The sequence below is a fragment of the Cottoperca gobio genome, unplaced genomic scaffold (assembly GCF_900634415.1).
Source record: "Cottoperca gobio unplaced genomic scaffold, fCotGob3.1 fCotGob3_531arrow_ctg1, whole genome shotgun sequence".
Classification (NCBI taxonomy): Eukaryota; Metazoa; Chordata; class Actinopteri; order Perciformes; family Bovichtidae; genus Cottoperca; species Cottoperca gobio.
Window position 1 is genome coordinate 18,151 of NW_021167054.1, and position 20,332 is coordinate 38,482.

Sequence of the window (20,332 nt, forward strand, 5' to 3'; positions counted from 1 at the left end):
CAACACTAAAGAACATCTAAATATAACTGGGAAACTGCAGATGTGTGTAAGAATCACTTTAGATTACCTGCTCATGAATCCATCGTGCTCTTTGCTGCCGTCCTCGCCCCGGATTCCATTTGTAACTTCTCCCCCTTTCATGTAGGCCTCAATCTTTCTAATAGAGGTTCAGTATCCTGTGGGCATCTCCCGAGTATCCTGGGGGGGGGACAATGCATATATTAAACTCAGTAAAGATATTAAAATGTCTAACAGCAAATGTTTTGTCATCAAATGCATGAAATAAATGAATGTTTCCTCTTTCATAATAACACATTTTGTAATATATGTGTCCTGACAGACTTTATGGATGTTACATCTCAGAGACTGATTGTGAAGTCGTGGCCTCAGCTCTGAAGTCCAACCCCTCCCACCTGAGAGAGCTGGACCTGGGTGTAGGATCACTGGATGATTCAGAAGTGAAGCCGCTGTGTGCTGCACTGCAGAGTCCAAACTGTAGACTGGAGACGCTGAGGTCAGTTCACTGACTGTAGCTCGTGTAGTAAATATAATTGGCACAATTTGCAGAAGGTGAAGACGTTGTAATTATTATTATTGTCTTCTTTATTTTTCAAATGTCTGAATATTGTGGAGAATGACGTAAAGTAGAGAAAGTAAATGTTTGACGGGACAGTTGTTGAGCTTCCACAGACTCACATTGTGCTCCATGAGTCAGTGAAGAAGATGTCAGTACTGAGGTGTGTGAGAGATATGAAGGAGGTTGTTAAACATCTGATGACAGAGAGAAACAGGCTGCAGAGACTTTGAGCTTTGATTACCAACACATTTGTATCATTGCTGACAGTGACCTCTAAACTTCTTCAGCTCTGAACACATTATTAAACCTTAATAATAATAATAATAATAATAATAAGCTTTATTTGTAGAGCACCTTTCATACAAGAACTACAGCCCAAAGTGCTTCACAGCAAAAACATCAAACTTAGTAGAAGATGAGACAGAGCATTTACAGCACAATAATCACAGTGTTGATGTAAATGAGTGTGAAGTCAATTAAAATAATATAAATAACAGAATTAAAATAGTATAAATAACACTGGAGATCATGCCTAGTATCTGTATCTGTGCCGTACTTAACGACCTCCTGAAACCACGTTCATCACCATTCTTGTAGATGTTTGAAAGGATCAGAGCCACATGTTGAAAGCATGAGATCCACAATGGGCCCCTGTGGCCCTTCAGCTGGTTTACTCCCTTTGCTACACATTCTTCAGAGTCTTCCCGTTTCATAAACAAACCCCACTTTGTTAAGTTTGATGAAATCTATCGGTTAAAGACAGTTTTTCTCCAACAATATTCTTTAATCTTTCACTTTTCCACTAATTGTGTAAAGAACATGAAACACATTTATCAGAGGAGCTTCCTCTTGTTCCCGTGGTAACACCGTCTGTCTGATCTCAGGCTTTTCAAAAATACACACCTTTACACATTCAATGTTACACCTTGAACTAACTCAAGCAGCAACATTGTTTTCTAAAGTTACATCATGTTTTCTTTATTCAGATTGGGGGGCTACAGTCTGTCAGAGATCAGCGGGGCTTCTCTGTTCTCAGCTCTGAAGTCCAACCCCCCCCATCTGAGAGAGCTGGACCTGAGGTACACCAAGCTGCAGGATTCATCAGTGAAGCTGCTGTGTGACCTTCTGGAGAGTCCAGACTGCAGACTGGAGACTCTCAGGTCAGTTCACTGACTCTCTGGTACTACTGTAGATCCAACATGTTTAATAATTATTGAACATAATTTATGTTCATAAATAATTTACATCATAAAGTCGTAACTTTCCTTTTGTTCATATTTTGACTTTTCTTGCACTAAATTGAGTGTGCAGTCACAGAAGACGAGTGTTTGTTAAAGCAGCTGTAGCAAATGTCCACTGTTAGTTATTAAAGTACATTTATGTTCACGTGTGGTAAACGCTCACATCTGTATACAGAAGGTCATCTGAACTAATATTAGTGTACACTGATGAAGTTTACTTTCTCAAGCACAAAGAATTCTTTGTTTCCATTCATTTCAATGTGTTTCCACAGATAATAAAGTAGAAGCTGATGTTATGATGAGCACAATAACAGAATGACAGCGTCACTCCAATTCATGGATTAGGACGTAGTAATGTTGAGCCACACATTTAAACCTGAACACATCTGATTGGATTATAAATGGATTTGTATCCACATCATGTTTTCTTTATTCAGATTGATGGGCTGCAGTCTGTCAGAGATCAGCTGTGCTTCTCTGGCCTCAGCTCTGAAGTCCAACCCCCCCCTCCTGAGAGAGCTGGACCTGAGGAACACCGAGCTGCAGGATTCAACAGTGAAGCTGCTGCGTGACCTTCTGGAGAGTCCAGACTGCAGACTGGAGACTCTCAGGTCAGTCAGGGTCCGACTCAGTCTCTGCTGGTTCAGCAGTATTGTACTAACAGGGGGGTTAATGTGTTACTCACGTTGGGGAATCCCCCAGTTCTACCTTCCACTTGTAGCCTAGCTTAGCAGAACTAATCAGTGATTTCACTCATTGCCTGCAGGTTCTCCTGTTCTTTCATCTCGTGTTTCTTTTCTTTCATTCTTCCACTAACAATAAAACACAAGCTGACAATGCAAAGCCAAGCAACATGTTACAAGTTGTAACTTTGGAACTTGTGATTTCACAGAAGAGTGAGACAGGTAGTGTGTTTGGTTCTTGGATCCAGACTAAAGACGAGTTACTTCCTGTAATGCAGGCTCAGAGCTGTCTGCAGTCAGTTGTAGTGTTTGCACAGAAGATATGATGCCATGTGAAGCGTTCCATCAGTCGGCTCGTGTCAGGACTCTGAAGCGGGCTGACTCTAACAACAAACTGTTATTTAAACCTGAGACATAACTTTTGGGATTGTGTTCCTACAGGATCAATAAGAAGTTGATCACAGCTGAGAAACACACAACATGTGAGTATTGCAGCATATCCTCCATTCATCCAGATATTACATGAACATCTGATCTTAAAATGAGATGCCCTCATCGTACACAAACTACTTTCAATTGTGTTTCTGTTTGATATATAAAATATATATTCTATTTCTAAAATATTCCAGAATGTTGTCTGCTAATGTTTCTCAGCTTCATTCAAGTTTTCATTGAGTTCTTTCTCTTGTTGTCCTTCAGAGGACTCCATCAAACTGGATGTGTGAACAAACCTGCCCGAGGAAGACAGCAAGGTGAAAGAGGAGCAGCTGCACAGTGTGAAGTATATTTATGGAGCTTCACCACAGAATCAAATGTAGTTATTGGTAATTGTTTGCCTGGGACCGACCTGCAGGCTCAGCTTGTATTAGCTCAGATCAACTGGTCCTCCTGCTGGAGAGACGAGTGGAAGATGGAGCAGTTCATATCTAAAGATATATATATATATAATTAACTTGGGTTACTTAAATATATTTCTTAAAGCTTAAAGTGCATCAACCTGTTCACCTTTCATAAGTTCTCTTGCTGGAGTTCTGATATACACTTGTACTTGTTTAAACTTCATCAGACTTCTTGTTTCTGAGACTCATCGTCGCATCTTAAACATTATTCTTATTATGGCCACACAGTAAATACATCACCTTCATCAATACAAGCATCTTCTGGCACATGTACAATAAGTGCGTTCACTCTTTAGTAAGTTAGTGAGATGACTGCACTGCATGGACTCCACCACAGAGGTGTATGCTGGAGTGTGCACACTTAGGTTCCCTCTAACAGACTCATTTAAATGTTCATCACTCTTGTTATAACTTTCTAACTTCATGGTGAACTCTGTAAAGAAGAAGAACGTAAGTGTTTCTCATTATAATGACATATTACTGAAGTTGATTTATTCCAGCTCTATTTCATATTTCTTATTGTTGTTATGCATTTATTTGTATTCTTCTTCTTGTTTCTCTGTTTATGTTGAGTACATGTCTCATCATGTGTGTATTTGAAGGTTTTTTATATTAGAATTGAGGGATTAAAAACATCATTCATGTTCTCCTCATTTATTTCTACTCTTTTACAGAAGATCTGTTCATTTCTGTGCTTTTAAATGTTTAAAGTTATACATGGGATAAGCACTTTATTACCAAAGAGGAGTTCCTCCTTTAACCTACAGGAGGCGCTGTTGCACTTCACTTTAAACATGTGTGATGAGTTTACAGCTGTCAGGAAATGTGGGACTTTTGGCCATCATGTTGTCATTGCCTATATTTAGAAACAATATATATAATTAGTTTGGTGATATAGTGTTGTATTCATTCCACACTGCTATTTCACACTTCTGGTTAAATGCTAAACTACATTTATTTGTCTTAGTACTTGTAATAAAGTGTAATCTTATGTTACGTTCCCTGTTAGTCTGGAGGAAAGGGAAGTAACAAGTAGAAATAAAATAACCCGGGTGAAGAAAGGAAAACGAGGCAACAGATTTAGTAAAGTAAAAACAAAGAGCATTTAATTCACATTGGAAAGTAAAGCGCCCCCACCAATACAGAAAGGCAAAACTCAAAACAACTGAAACAGAAAGCGACACCAGATATGGCAGAACAAAGCAACTCCACAAGTTGCTGTTCTGTTGCACAGCTCCTGAACAACTCCAACACGTAGAGGACCAACACCAGTCTCAGCACCAGCAGTGGTGGTTCTACACCATCATCACTGGGGGGGGGGCCTGGCTGGGGCCAAGTGTTCTGTCACACATTCAACCCGGGACAACAGAGATGAAGCAGTGTTCAAGCCTTCAATATCTTTAGTGAAGTATAAATAATGGCGCACCACAGAAACAACACCATGATTGGTCTGTTCCTGACTGATGACAGCGTCTCTCCAGTGATCAATCATGGCGTGCTGTTTGTATTCAGGTTCCCATGGTAACGAGTCAGACCGTTCACACTAGTGATGGAGGTCCGGCTCTTTTCAAAGATTCGGCTCTTTTGGCTCCCAAATGTCTCTTCATGTCGTGTCACTCGGAGCCTTCTATTCTAGCCTAATTTAGCAATTATAAATGGTTTGTGTGTTCGTAAGCAATCTTTCATTCAGTGTTTTCATAAAAGTCTTATTTTTATGTTTTGTGTTTGGTTACAAAAACAAATCCACAGTTCCTATTGTTTAACATTTAATCAAACCTTTAAATGAACAACTTAACACAGAACCACAGCAAACAGATCAAATCAATAAAGGACAAAGTCTGAACATTATGACACTTTAGATAAAAGCGTCTATACAAGTCTAAAGTATTATTATTATTATTATTATTATTATTAATATTAATAAAAGTCTTTAGTGCACTGCTTCTTTTTGGGTGTCCGCTCATTTCTTCACTTTCTCCCGACCTGTTGCATTTAAATCCCCCGTCTCTCTGTCGCTCTGTGTATCTGGCCTGTACCACTACACTCGCTGTCTTTGGAGCGTCTGCCCCCCTTCCTTCTTTCACATAATGGTATGATCCTAGTCTGTCCTGACATGTGATTGACTGCATGGTGTGCCCATCAAAATAAAGTCCCGCCCCTGCCTGGACCATCGCAAAATCAATACTTTTTGTATATTGTATAATCTTGAGGGGGGTCCACAGGTGGGCCCAGGCTCAGTGTTACAGGGGCACTGGCCCCTGTTGGCCCCCCCCAGAACCGCCACTGGCAACCAGGCAGGAGAAGAGAGAGGGCGAGAGAGATTCCCCCTCTCCCAGCCTTTTGTGCAGGCACTGATTTCAGATTGCTGACACCTGAGGGAGCTGCACCTGGAGAGAGTTAAGCAGAGGGAGAGACACACCCACACACTACAGTACGTAACACCCCCTCCCATAAAACCAAACATGCGTTTGGTTTTGAGGGAGGGGGTGTTGCTTAGCCCAGAGGTGAGGTGGAGCTGTGTGCACCTGCATGGTAGTACAATCAGCATTAAAGGAACTTTAATGTAAGTTCTGCACTGAGCAGAGCCGCTACACACACATAGTGTTCTGTGCTGGTTGCATCGTCCATATATTAGTCATGTTAAGCAGGTCCATGTTACCTGGCCTTAGTCATGTTGACATGTCTTAGGAGTAGGGTGGACTTCACATCCTCTAGGGGGGTCCAGGGGAGGAAGTGAATTGTATGCATCTGGTGCACTTTGAGAGCAACATGAAGATCTAATAGAACTGTGTGGTCTTGGTAAGGGGAGGGGGCACAACTCTCAACACTAATATGAAACATATATCTGCCTCTCCTTCTGCATGAGCCTTTAAAATAAGTTGAAACAATGATTTATTAACTGATCGAGACACTAAAGTAAACGTCATGACATCCAAACGTCATGTTCAAAATGCAAACTGCTGCCATGTCTGGTGTAAGTGTGTTCACCGTCATGTGTGTTAAACAAATGCATCATTCTCTGGAACTTCAGGCTGTGTGTTTTCATGAATGATTTATTTAGCTCGTGCTGTGGCCTATCACAGGGATTTAATCCAAACATGTCTCATTTACTCCTGGACCTGCACTCACCTCCATCACACTGTTGGCTCCACCATCACTTGTTCTTTGCTGCTGCTTCCCTGTGGCAGAGCTGCACCTTTCCTTAGGACTCTTCTTATATCCATCTCATCAATGAACATTGGCAGATTATGATAGTTAGAATAGCTATTCAGCCTTTCCTGCTTACAATTGTTTTCCATAGTGAACAGACGTTAGCTGTTCTGTAGCTAGCCAGTTACTACTGACTACTGACAGTACACCAACAAACATAGAAGACCTAATGTTACCACACTGTTCCCTTTCTTAGAGTTATTCAAAGCTAAGGAGCTAACACATATTAATAACTTCTATTACCTGAAGCCCACCTAAAATAGGCCTAGCTACGCCACTGCTGGGCAGGAGAGAGGTGCATCATGCAGACGCCCTCTTGTTGATCCTACAGAGAGGATACAGCTTCACGACTTAGACAGGATGGAAGAAACCTCATTTCCAGATGACCCTGGGAGTCAAAGTGTGTGTCCAGGCGCTGCTGAGACCCCGGGCTGGGCCCACCAACACAAAGCCATCATCGTGATGGTGATGGGATCCCTGATGTCTGCTGCGGGCGGACTCCTCTTCCTGCTCCAGGCATCGGGGGCGACTCCGCAGCCTCGGCCCGCCTCTCCGTCGGGCTGATGTTTGTTGTGACGGGGCTGGTGTGGACCCCCATCCTGAAGGAGAAGCAGAGGCGGAGGCGTGACTGCCAGGAGGCTGGAAGAGAAGCGACTCCTGTGATGTGAAAGTGGATTATTTTAGTCAATGATGCAACTTTTTCCTTTTGAAACATCCAACACATCACAAAGCTGGAGTGGATCTGCTGATACCGAGAGATGTGATGCGGTTATAACGGGCCTGTTATCATGACTAATGCATGATAGTTACGCACACACACACACACACACACACACACACACACACACACACACACACACACACACACACCATTGTATGATCTCGTCACATGATGAAATCATCATACATATTACCAGGCATCATCATTGAATATCTGTATACGACAAAAACACACAAGGAAATAAGAAATTGTTCATTTAATTAGATTTGTGTATATTGTACGTACTTAACGGACTGTTTTACAAAAAGGGAACAAACAGCACATTGGACCATTTTCCGTTACCGGGAGTGTTTCTTGGAACACAGGTGTATTTCCAAGGTGTACGTCTGAATCTCTCTCTCCACCCGGGGGCCTCAGTGCACGCTCCATGTGTGCACTCCTGCTGAGAACTTCTGGTGCACGTTGTACTTTGACCCCTGCAGGTGGTTTCATGTGAGTCGATGAGGATTACGCTCCACTGTCCTGCAGGCGCACATCTGGACTAACTCTGCTTCTGCTTCGGAGGATCTCCATTGCTGCCATGTCCACACCTGAGCCGGTCCTGGAGAGGAGGTATGAAGGAGTCGGCCGCTGCAAGTGCTCCTTCTGGTTCGCGGTGGCCCACGACGTATTCGGCGTCTTCCTCATGATGGTGGGGGTGTTTGGAGGGCTGGTCGTCCACGATTTGTTCATCTACGCGGGGGCTATCGTCATCTTCCTCAGCCTGATCTGGTGGGTGTTCTGGTACTCTGGGAACATCGACGTGCCGCCCGAGGAGCTGGAGGACGACGTGGGTCTGATCAAGCTGAAGAACCGGGGGCTCAGCGGGGCGGTGAGGCACATGTCCGACCGCTTCTCCAGCCGGATCAGGAGCTCTTTCAGAAAGACAGGCACGTCCATCAGAGGAGACCCCACGAGCAACAACAGGCCTTCAAACACGGAGGTGTCGCTCTCCACTATATGTGACAGCTCCTTCGCCTCCCCAGCTGGAGAGCTCGTGAGAGACACTTTGTCAATATGAACTGGGATCTTTATCTTTGTCAGTTTATTCTGTTCAAAGGGACTTTTGTTAGTTTGCTCTGCTGACACGCTCCAGTAATGATTAGACAACAGGTCGTATCCAGCTGAGAAGATGTAAACTTTGCTCACTATAACTCAGATAGTGTTATCGTCCCTCAGATCTGCGGTCAGACTGAGCACATTAGGGATGTGGTGACTGAACATATAAATATAAATGGTGTAATAAGAGATTAGTTCAAATGAGGATGAATTTTATTTGAGTCATGTGTGACCAGAATATGTATAGCTGACTTTTGTTATAAAAGGACAGCAGTGGAAATGAACCAAACGCAGAAATAATTTAAATATCCTTTTTACATATCATATATATTATAAAATATAATCACATTGTATAACAATATAAATAACAATAAATATGTACACAGATGTATATTACAGTATATACAGTGGTGTAATAATATGAATACAGATATTATTTAAAAAGAATACTGCTTGAGATGTACAGTGTTATACAGTAATAAAATGCAGCTTTCAGACACAAACAGTTTCCACTTATTTATTTTATGTGTACCTTTATAATCTCTGTTTTATAATAAAGTGTGCAGTACAGGGATTAATCCAATGCTTTAACTTGTGTGTTTTTACTGCTACAATCAACTGGCTTCACAGCAGTTACACACACACACATAGTGTATGATGTGCTTTCAATGTATACATCCCTTGATGTATGAACAAAGATGTAAATATCAGCTTTCAGTTCAAATGTCCACAAGAGAAACATAAAGTTATCTGAAGTTATCGAAATCAGACGATGTTGTGTTTGTGATCCTCCAATAAAACTGCACCACACACACACACACACACACACACACACACACACACACACACACACGCACACACACACAGACACACACACACACACTAAAATAAATAAAATAAAAATCTATTCAGCACTTTCCCTCGACTGAGCCATCGCACCGCCATGTTCAGAATGTATCTCCTCAGGAAAAGACTTACATTGACAGTTTCATTTCATTCACACATTTAGATACTTCTAAATATGTATTTTCCCGTGGTTGTGCCATGCATTGATTTAATTACCAAAACCGGCGGGTCAGTGATGAGAGAAAAATGATATTTTCTCGCGGGCCGGATATAATTGTGGCCTTGAGTTTGACACCCACGCAGTAGAAACAGACAATGGTAGGGGAAACACTGATAGCACTTTTAGTACTCGGAGACATGATATACTTACAACTCAATGTTATTAAATATATGGCTCTCAAGGAAATACATTTAAAAATATTTGGCTTTTATGGCTCTCCGAGCCAAAAAGGTTCCCGACCCCTGGTCTAGTGGTACGCCTTCCAAACAAACACTAGAAGGTCGGGAGTTCAATACCAGGCTGCCACCATTGTACCCCTGAGCAAGGCACTTAACCCTGAGCTGCTCCAGAGAGACTGTCCCTGTACTTAGTTCACTGTAAGTCTCTCTGGATAAGAGCGTCTGCTAAATGACCTGTACTGTAATAAAGTGATCAGAGTCCAGATTTAACTTGATGATTGTCATGTGATGACCACATATCGAGTCATGTGATCCTCTTAACTGTCTCAGCTGTAGGAAGAAAGAAGGAGACTTCATGCTGCAGCGTTACGGCTGTTCTCAAACACAAACTGGTTTGTTCTGCAGGGTTCATAAAACATTTATCTTTAATTAAAAGTAGGAAACAGCCATTATTAAGAAGGTTAAGTTCAGGCTGCATGTGATGCTCTCTGTGTGTGTATGTTTCTAACAGGACACACTTAGCATTGTGCAGTTATAGGTACTTTTATTTACCTCTTTTACTGCATCATTGTTTGATTTAATCATACACTCTTTTATTTTCTACTTTATTTCATTAAATTCATTTTGGCAAATATTATATTTACATTTGCAGGGTAGGACAATATTGCCAGTAGACCTTTTATTCTGTTAGGAAGTAAAAAAACAAACATTTGTAGATTTCTTCTTAGGTTTTTAAGTTTTTCAAAGATGGAAAATACATTCTTGGAGGCTCATTATATATATATATATATATATATATATATATATATATATATATATATATATATATATATATATATATATATGGTAATGTTTCTTATATTATTTCTTATTATATTATAACATATTTTTATATATATATATATATATATATAATGGTGCTTTTCGTTTATGTAAGATTTTTTAATTATCTTTGTGGTTTTGTTGATATTGTGGATTGTCAAGGATGTGATGTCTTGTCTTGTCTTCTATGTGGAGCACAGGCAGAAGACTTGTTACTGCAGTAATAACTAATGTGGATCCTAAATAAAGAATAAAGAATAAAGACAGATCTTCTCCCATGTCCTGCACCAAAACCTGTGTTTGTATGTGATACGATGTTAGACTCACTTCAGCCACAAGAGGTCAGGAGTGCTGAAGAGTGTGTATGATGTTCGTTTATTAACTCACAGTCTGCACTCAGCTTGAGTCTAAACTAATCTTACTTTTCTCCATGTTTTCAGTTGTGAAAGTCACCTGGACCCTGAGACAACAGAATACGAATCAACTAAACTCTTTGAGGCCTAACAACTGTGTTGAAAGCATTTCTCCTGATTAAACACAATATTTGTAACATTTACAGAACAGATCAGCCGTACTTATTATTTTAATGCTTTACACCTGTAAATATAATATTAAAATAATATAGGAACATTGTTTTTTACATTGTTAACAGGAATTCATTATTTAAATGGTACAATATTGAATATTGCAGGGTTTGGATGGGTTTATTTCTGCTTGATAAATGTGAAGATAAATCAAACTCAGAACACTTGAATTAAGAGAAACGTGCCTTTGTGTTTGTAGAATTTGTAGTAACAAAAACGGTCGACTTAAACAAGCCAAATACACGTATTAAAAACATCCAATAATAAATCATTCCTTTTGAAATAGTGACAAACTATTGTCACTAAATTACACCTAAAATCCATTCATTATTTAGTAAACTTCTCATTTATAATTGGATGCACAGTTATACAAAATGCCCATTAGACCACATTACTCTGTACTCTTACACTTTACCACTAAATATAAATAAAAAGGAGAGTAAGATGTGTTAATGTTGCTTCAAGAATCACATTTCTCCATTAAAAAACATACTTTTGTAGTTCCACAGCACTTACACTACAAAAGACTACAACTCCCGTCAGGGCGGACCTGTCACGTGACAGCGGCGTGTTGTGTCATGTGACCTTGACACGGCTCTGTCAGCCCGTTTCCCTGTTGTCGCAGTGCCACAGGCTCGCGACTGAACACACTTCACGCTCTGCTAAACACGCGCACGTTCCACTCGGGTTGTTTCATGGCTCTGAAACTTTACTCCGGCGCGTGCACACTTCAGTTTCTCTGCCTACCTGGATTTGTACAACTCTCACAAAACATCCAATGCACTTAAAGCTAAATGTGCTCCTCAGGTTCACTGTGACAACCTGGGAGACATGTTTTACTTTTGTTTTGAAGTGGCAAGTGAACATGAGAAGCAGGTATCGTGTGGCTAGAAGTAGCCTTGATGTTCTAGAAGTCTGGGTATAATAATGATAATAATAATAATAAGGTATTTGTTTAGCAAGAAATGCAGCACAAAGTACTTTACAATGAGGGGAACTAGACATAGAAAGGACATAACATAGAGATAAACTGCCATCATTCATTTAAAATAAAACACTTTAAAAAGTAGTGAAGATAAGGTTACAAATATAAAAGAATTATTAATATTTAAGCAACTATTTAAAGCTGTAAGTTACAAGTTTCTCATGCTGTAGTAATTCACAGAAATGATTTCTCTATTGTTTCTGTGACTGTCTTGTGCAGTTCCTTCCTCTTGGACATGCATCATTAATACAGGAACTAATGGCTGGGTAATTGATTTCATTAATCCATCATCAAACTAAACTTCCTTTTGTTTGTCTGTTCCTCTGCAGGCACTCAGCAGAGTGATACGAAGAGACAGCACCTCCTGGAGAGGCTGCTGGACGCCGTCAAACAGGTGAGTCACATGACGTCTGTCCGGGAGGCCACATCTTTAGATTCACCAAAGTCACACAAAAACACAAACGAACTGAAAGAGCTTTGCAGAGATGATAGATCACGGCATTGATAAGGTAAAGCAGTACAAATATTCTTCATATAGCGTACACTTAAACTGATATTTAAGTTTTAGTTCAACCTTTCTGCAGCAGTACATTACCCAGCGTCATCGCTGATGCTCCCGCCTGTTTAACGCCATCTGCTGTAGAGAAGAACCTCTTACAACCTCACTTCAAGAAATCCAAACTCTCCCTTTAAAACTGTCTGGTGTTGGGAATAACGCCTTTCACAGGAAAATGATGGAACATTCGTTTGTGGTGTCAGGAAACCTTTTAGTTCCTGTATCTACCGTGTGCCAAAACACACGACAGGAAGTAAAACTGAGCAACTTTTACAACTTGATGGTCTTGAGAAACAACACTGGCAGATCTGATGTGATGTCCTTTCACATACATAGAGGGGAAAAGAAAGATGCATGTAGAGTATCACTGCTGCACATCAGGGACGTTTGTTATCCTACAGAACATAAAAGCTTTCAAGGATCAGAGCCATACGTTTCCTTACAGAGGCTCCTCATGTGTCCATGCAGACTTTACTACAAACAGCTACTGGGCTAAAGATGGCTGCCGGGTCCCGTAAATCACTACTGTTCCTCCGCAAAACACTGTCTGTTCTGTGGCGGAAGAAATAAGTATTTCCCTTCATGTCTTTCCAGTGCCAAATCCGTTTTGGAGGAAGAAAGGAGATCGCCACAGACTCTGACAGCAGGTAAGAGAAGCTTCTGGAGGTAAAATCAGCAGGTTATTTCTTCACTACAATGAACTTAACTTTGGTTTGAGAGCTTTACAATGTTTTCCATCGTATCTCAGAATAAGAACGTTTTCATGGCGTAAAGGAAAAATGTTCTGAATAATTCTGCACAAGCTTGTTTCCTCCGAGCTGAATAATGTCGGACAGAAATATGTGATATCCTGTGCTGCTCAGATTACCACGGTTCCCCGGGTCCTTGAAAGCCTCAAAAAGTTTGAATTTGAGGGAGAAAAAATCACTGCCTTGAAAGTTTTTGAAAAAATACATGGGTCATTGAAAGTGCTTGAATTTCTGAAGTTCTTTTTGATATTTTGTTCTGCGAGCGTCTGCAGAGCCTGCTGGTTCTCATTATTACAAAGTTTGTGTTTTACCAGTAATTAATCTTCATCTGTGTCTCAAACTTTGCTGTCTTGGGTCCTTGAATTTCATGGAATTGGTCCTGGAAAGTCCTTGAATGACCATTTCTGCCTTGTTGATAAAAGGTTGCAGTTGTTGTATGATGCAAGTTAGATTCATATTCAGAAAACACGAGTGTGTACTGTTTATAACTCGTGGCATCTTTTCCTCTGACACTATAAATAATGGAGTTTAAAGTGCAGCCGTAGATTGAAGTGACAAAGCAGAACTGTTGCACACACACACACACACACACACACACACACACACACACACACACACACACACACACACACACACACACACACACACACACACACACACACACACACACACACGTCAGTAACTGGTCTCTGTCTCTGCAGGGTGATCTGTCTGTGTGCCCAGTTTGAAGCGGTGCTGCAGCATGGCCTGAGGAAGAGCCGAGGCCTGGCTCTCACCGCCGCCGCGCTGAAGCAGGCAGCGGACTTCAGCACCAAGACTGAAGCAGGTACGACGAAATCAAAGCAGCAACGCAGAGCTGAATGCTAAACGTGAATAGTAGCCTCATGGACGGATTGTGGGACAATGGGCCCCTGGGCAGTGACATGTAAAGGGCCCCACTCCTCCTACATAAGAACAAGAGCCACACGTTCATGGATATGTTCTTTTTCTAGTGGTGTTGCATCTTTGTAGATGTTTTGTGTCTCTTCTGTCTTTTAGTTGTTTTGTGTCTTTGTGCTTATTTTGTGTCTTGTTTTGTACTTGTGTGTACATCCATGGATGCTCTGCAACAATACACTGCTGAAAGCTACTTCGGCACACTTCTTTTAGAACAAAATACATAAATCCAGACTTTAAAAGGAGTTTCCCCCAAAGCATTATGGGAGGAGCATTTGTCTGAGGGGGAAGCGACTCCCTCGATAGACTCTAGAATGTGTTGTGCAGGTTTAAAGGTTTTATTTACGTGTGTAAAGGTGACTGACGGAGGTTACTTGGTGTTTCCTTCAGGGTGGTGGTCGGCAGCCTGTCCAGCGTCTCCACGTGGAGCCCTCTGCAGCTGATGATGACAGAAAACATCAGCTCGGACGTCCTGATTCCTCTGAACCCTGCAGACTCTCAGACAGGTACTGAAGCTGCGCACACAGGAAGTCATCCCTGCATGTGGCCGTCAGCAGATTGAACCCGATTATTTATTCACATATAAACTGCAATACTGACGATGCATTAATACTGTATTCATACATTTCAAGTAAGGATCTTATTTATACTATTCAAGCATTTCAAACGTGTGAGACTTCCCTTCATGCCACGTTTAAATCTCTCCTTGAAAAGTGATTTACATTAAGATGATTGAAGTAAAATGATTTAAAATGACATCTTTTAAAAGAAATCTTTTCTCCCTCATTGGAAATCCTGAATCTATGAATCTTTAAATAATGAATTAAATGTAACATTAACATTCTGAGGCGGGCTCTGTGAACACAGGTTTATAAATGTATATATAAATAGTACAATGTACACATTTCTACTTAAATCGTATTTCTATTTTCCTCTTAACTTCTCTATCTTTCTATATATTCATTCTAAAATAGAGAAACTGTTTTGTAACACATTTAAAGTATTTGTGGTTTATTCAGATTCCTTCCTGCACCTCTGTTCTCAGATCAGTATCACTGTTAGTGCTTTAAGTCTTCACTGCTGCACTACCTGCACTGCACAGCTTGTATTTCACATTACAAACATTTAGTTGTATAGAACTAAAGTCGTACCGACAGAACTATCCCTTTAAGAGTCTGTACTGTTTGTCTCACTGCTGCTTGTGGCTTCAGTGTTTGGATCAGACGTCCTTCAGATGAACACTCTGGACTTTCTCTGTTAGTCGAACCTTCACAGGGGGGGGTCTCTCTCTTTATTTTACATGCACGTCTGCAGGGGAACTTTACAGATGCTTCGAACCAGATGATGTGTAATGAGATGCTGTCAGCGAGCAGAAACAGAATAATGACGTGTCGCACATGTGAAGTCTCTTAATTTCTCTGCAGCTTCGAGGAACAACATAAAACTGATTTCTTAATTCGATATGAAGCAAACATCACACTTGTTGAATCACCGGCTCCTCACAAGGTTTCATCTGGAGACTGATCTCAGAGTGTATTCCCAAAACTGTGTTTGATGGTAATGAATCCGGTGGAAGTTAGGACGTGTCTGGAAACTTCCCCGCCAGCTGTCGTCTGCAGCTAATTAAATCGGACTCGCTGATTGGTGTTTTCAAACCGTGTTGTTTTTCTGTGCGGTCAGTAAAAGTGATCTAACTGCTGCGAGTGAAGTCCTGGAGACCGGTCGGGAGACTGTTCAGCTGTTTTGCATGAGAGCAAAGGATCCACCAGGTGGCGCTGTTGGTCCAGTGTCGGCACATGTTCTGTATAAACACACACGCCGCTGCCCTCGAAACATTTAGCTGGAGAGAGAAATGTGTAGAGTGTGACACAAAGTCAGATTGTGCCATTTCCATCAGCTATGTGCCCAATGATGTGCATAAAACACACTTGGTGTGTGTGTGTGTGTGTGTGTGTGTGTGTGTGTGTGTGTGTGTGTCTCTGTTTGGTGCGGAGGCAGAAAGATGTAAAACAGCAGTTAAAAGTCAAATCAACAGTGAAACATCAGGTTCTCTGTGCCAGTCCTTCATCTCCAGACTCGCCGACTCGGCCTCAGAGGAAGAGCTCCGTCCCAGCAGAGGCAGATATGCCGATTTCTACGCCTACTGCTGGCTCAATAGACCAGAATGCAACGCAGCCAAAACTGAAAACTCTCTCCTCGCCTGCTCCCGTAACCCAAGCAACAAGTACAGGCAGGTTGAGGGACAGCGACTCGGAGGACATTTCTTGGAAAGCACTAATTTGTGATGGAGGGACGTCTGGCACTACTGGAGCCTCTCATGTCTGTGACGCCCGCCGCCAACGCCTGCTCCGACTTAAGGTCGCTTTTATTTCTGGTTTGCTGATGAGAAGAATGGAGATAATAGACTTCCTCGATGCTCCTCTGCTCTCTGTTGTGTTCTTCATCACACCCCTCCTCCTCCTCCCCCAGCCAAGCTTTTAGCTCGGGGGCTGGAGGAGGTGTGTGTGTAGAGGTGTGTGTGTAGAGGTGTGTGTGTGTGTTTCATAAAGTTCCATGGCCAGGTGTGTGTTGTTTCCTCGTTAGTTCATTTACAAGGAGCAGATAAAAGGTCTAGAGTTCTTTTCAAGTCTGGTATTTGCTTTTGGAATGTGTTGAGGTCAACTCTCAATATGAAGTCTAAAGAGCTGTCACTATCAGTGAAGCAGGACATCGTTAGGCTGAACCATCAAAACAAACCCAACAGAGAAATAACAAACATTAGGTGTGGCCAAATCAGCTGTTTGGTACATTCTTAAAAAGAAAGAACGCACTGGTGAGCTCAGCAACACCAAAACATCTTGAAGACCACGGAAGACGACTGTGGTGGATGACAGAAGAATTCTTCTCCTGGTGAAGAAACAGCCCTTCACAACAGTTCAGATCGAGAACTCTCTCCAGGAGGTCCAGTGGGTGTATCTGTGTCAAAGTGAACAATGAAGAGAAGACTTCACCAGAGTAAATACAGAGGGTTCACCACACCATGTCAACCATTGGTGAGCCTCAACAACAGCAAGACCAGATTAGAGTTTGCTAAAACGCATCTAAAAAAGCCTGTAAAGTTCTGGAACAACATCCTGTGGACAGATGAGACAAAGATCAACTTGTACCAGAATGATGGGAAGAGAAGAGTATGAGAAGGAACTGCTCATGATCCAGAGCACACCACCTCATCAGTGAAGCGTGGTGGTGGTCGTGTTATGGCGTGGGCATGTATGGCTGCCAATGGAACTGGTTCTTGTATTTATTGATGATGTGACTGCTGACAGAAGCAGAAGGATGAACTCTGAAGTGTTCGGGCGATATTATCTGCTCATATTCAGCCAAATGCTTCAGAACTCATTGGACGGCGCTTCACAGTGCAGATGGACAATGACCCAACGCGTACTGCGAAAGCAACCAAAGAGTTCTTTAAGGCAAAGAAGTGGAATGTTCTACAATGGCCAAGTCAGTCACCTGACCTGAATCCAAGTGAGCGTTTCACTTGCTGAAGACAGAACTGAAGGGAAACTGCCCAAAGAACAAGCAGGAAGTGAAGACAGCTGCAGTGGAGGCCTGGCAGAGCATCACCAGGGACCGAACCAGCGTCTGCTGATGTCTCTGGGTTCCAGACTTCAGGCTGTCGTTGACTGCAAAGGATTCTCAACCAAATATTAAAAGTGACAATTTGATTTATGATTATGTTACTTTGTCCAATTACTTTTTAAAAAGGGGACACCACGTATACAATGTGTTGTAGTTCCTCCACCGTTCATCTGATCTGCATGTAAATACCCTCAAACTAAAGCTGGAAGTCTGCACTTAAAGCACATGTTGATTGTTTCATTTCAAGTCCATTGTGGTCGTGTACAGAGCCAACATGATGAACATTGTGTCAATGTCCAAATATTTATGGACCTAACCTGCCTCAAGAGGTCCACACAGTAACCCTGCTCTCTTACCTGCTTGTGTGGCAGCATGGCACGCGTTGGCCACGCCGGCATGACGGCAGATGAGGTGACGGAAAACATCGAGGCTGCTTTCCAAACAGTGGCGGCCAAACTACGCACGGTGAGTCGAGCTGCGCACAGAGTTGTCTTGTGATTTGTGATCCTAAAGGTTAAATCCTTGATCCATATGTGTTTCATAAAGTGTTATTGTGTTGGCTCTTTGCAACATATAACTTGTTCCATTTGATTTGTTGCTTTTGCTCGTTTACAGCCGTCTTTAACTTTTGTCCACCCCAAACTCTTAATGACTGTTTACAGAAAAGTCCGGTGATAAAGCTCATCCATATAAAGAGCCAGACGTCGGGGGCCCTGCCCATCTACACGTCAGACCTGAACCACCTCAGCGTGCTGGACGAGGCAGAGAAACAGGCTCAGGCTGCCAGGCAGGAGGTGAGAACACGTTCAGACTCGCCGGTCATCGTGTGCCTGAGCTTCATTTATACAAACGCTCAAATAACCAGTTTGTGATTTTCCAGGCTGCGGCCAAAAAGCAGGCGAAGAAGAACAAGGCGGCGGAGGAGAAGAAAAGCGCGGTGACGGGGGGAGAAATCCCACAGCTGGTTCCCATAGCAACACCTAGCAAAAAGCCCAAACTGGAGGTCAGTGCTGCTGCAAGATTTAAACAGTCATTTAAATATGTCAACTGGCCTCATTGCTTCTTTCTTTTTGTTTTGTAGAAGGCACCCAAACCTGCTGCAGCGAAGAAAGGAAGGAAAGGAAAGAAAGCACCAAACAAAATGACCAAGACATCTGGAAAGACTGAGTCCAAAGGGAAGAGAAGAGTTCCCAAAGTGAAGTGATTGTCAGAGCGTCTTCACACATGACGCTCTCAACATGGACGTTATATTACGGGACCAGGTTGTTCAGACTGGTCAATATATTCACTCTGTTCTGTCTTTCTTTGCTCGGATGATGCAGATTATAAAGTGGAACTGAAATGATCTTTGGCTGTGTTGTGTTCTCTAAATGATGAATAATAAAAGTGTTCATTATAATAGAGATGTTTTATCATAGCAGGAGAAGGTGGAGCTGATGTTGTCAACAATGGCTGTTTACTGATGTGCATCAATAATCCATGTTAGTGATGAACAGTGAAGGTGCAGCACTTATTCACTTTAATGCTGCTATTTCCCCGAGTTGGTCAATTTGACTTAAGTGTGACAAGAAAAACAATGTTTTGTAAAGCGTCTCGACGCTGCTGTTTATTAATGTTGCCCTCCAACATACGGAAACACTTTGTCCCAGAAGTGTTGCAGCACATTTCATATAACTGTTAATTATTGCTTCACCTGCCCTGTTATGATGCTATAAGTGACTAATGTGCGTCACTGTACGAGGACAGCAACTAAGGTTTACAACATAAAACATTACATGTGAGCAAAAGTTAAAATGCAATATGTGAATTTAATAAAACATTTCTTACACTCAACCAACATTTACCTTCGTCCTCCATGTTTGTGCCTAAAAAAACCGTCAACGTTTTCACCGAGTTTGGACTTCAGGACCCAGTTGAGAACTCATTTTTCTGATTGTTCCGACACCACTTGAATGCAGCACACTTACACCTGTGGTTGAAAAAGACCTTTTAAATGCTTATGATGCTTTATGACGGGGGTGTCAAACTCAAATACAGACTGGGCCAACATTTAAAACTGAATAAAGCCGTGGGCCAAGGTTGAACAAATTAACCTTTTAACAAGTTTTGCATTGAATATTGAACAAGCAAGTGACATGCAAGATCGAGTTTCAAATAATAATAATAATAATTAAAAAATATCAATGGCATATCAAATAAAATGTAAATAAAAATTGAATGCCTCTTTTCTATTTGCAGCCTTCTGAGGTAAATATCAAAATAAACTTTTTCCACAGGCTAATAATACATTTGAAAATAAAATAACAATAATGAATGAATCAAACATTCAAGCCTTGAAGTAGCAAGAGAAAGTGCATGAATAAAACGTTAAGTATTGCTCAGTTTGCTACACTGATTTGCTTTAA

At 41.6% G+C, this 20,332-nt stretch overlaps 2 protein-coding genes across 2 annotated transcripts; both read left to right on the forward strand.

Moving 5' to 3' along the window:
• The first annotated feature begins 7,911 nt into the window (after positions 1-7,911).
• Positions 7,912-8,391, forward strand: LOC115006159 (transmembrane protein 238-like). The gene has a single exon (XM_029428238.1). It carries the CDS (start codon positions 7,912-7,914, stop codon positions 8,389-8,391), a length of 480 nt encoding a protein of 159 aa, XP_029284098.1.
• A 4,134-nt stretch (positions 8,392-12,525) lies between these two features.
• LOC115006164 (uncharacterized) lies at positions 12,526-19,764 on the forward strand. The gene is made up of 6 exons (XM_029428241.1): positions 12,526-12,574; positions 14,697-14,812; positions 18,299-18,392; positions 18,590-18,721; positions 18,808-18,930; positions 19,009-19,764. Exons 1-6 carry the CDS (start codon positions 12,551-12,553, stop codon positions 19,129-19,131), a joined length of 612 nt encoding a protein of 203 aa, XP_029284101.1. The 5' UTR covers positions 12,526-12,550; the 3' UTR covers positions 19,132-19,764.
• Positions 19,765-20,332: the final 568 nt, after the last annotated feature.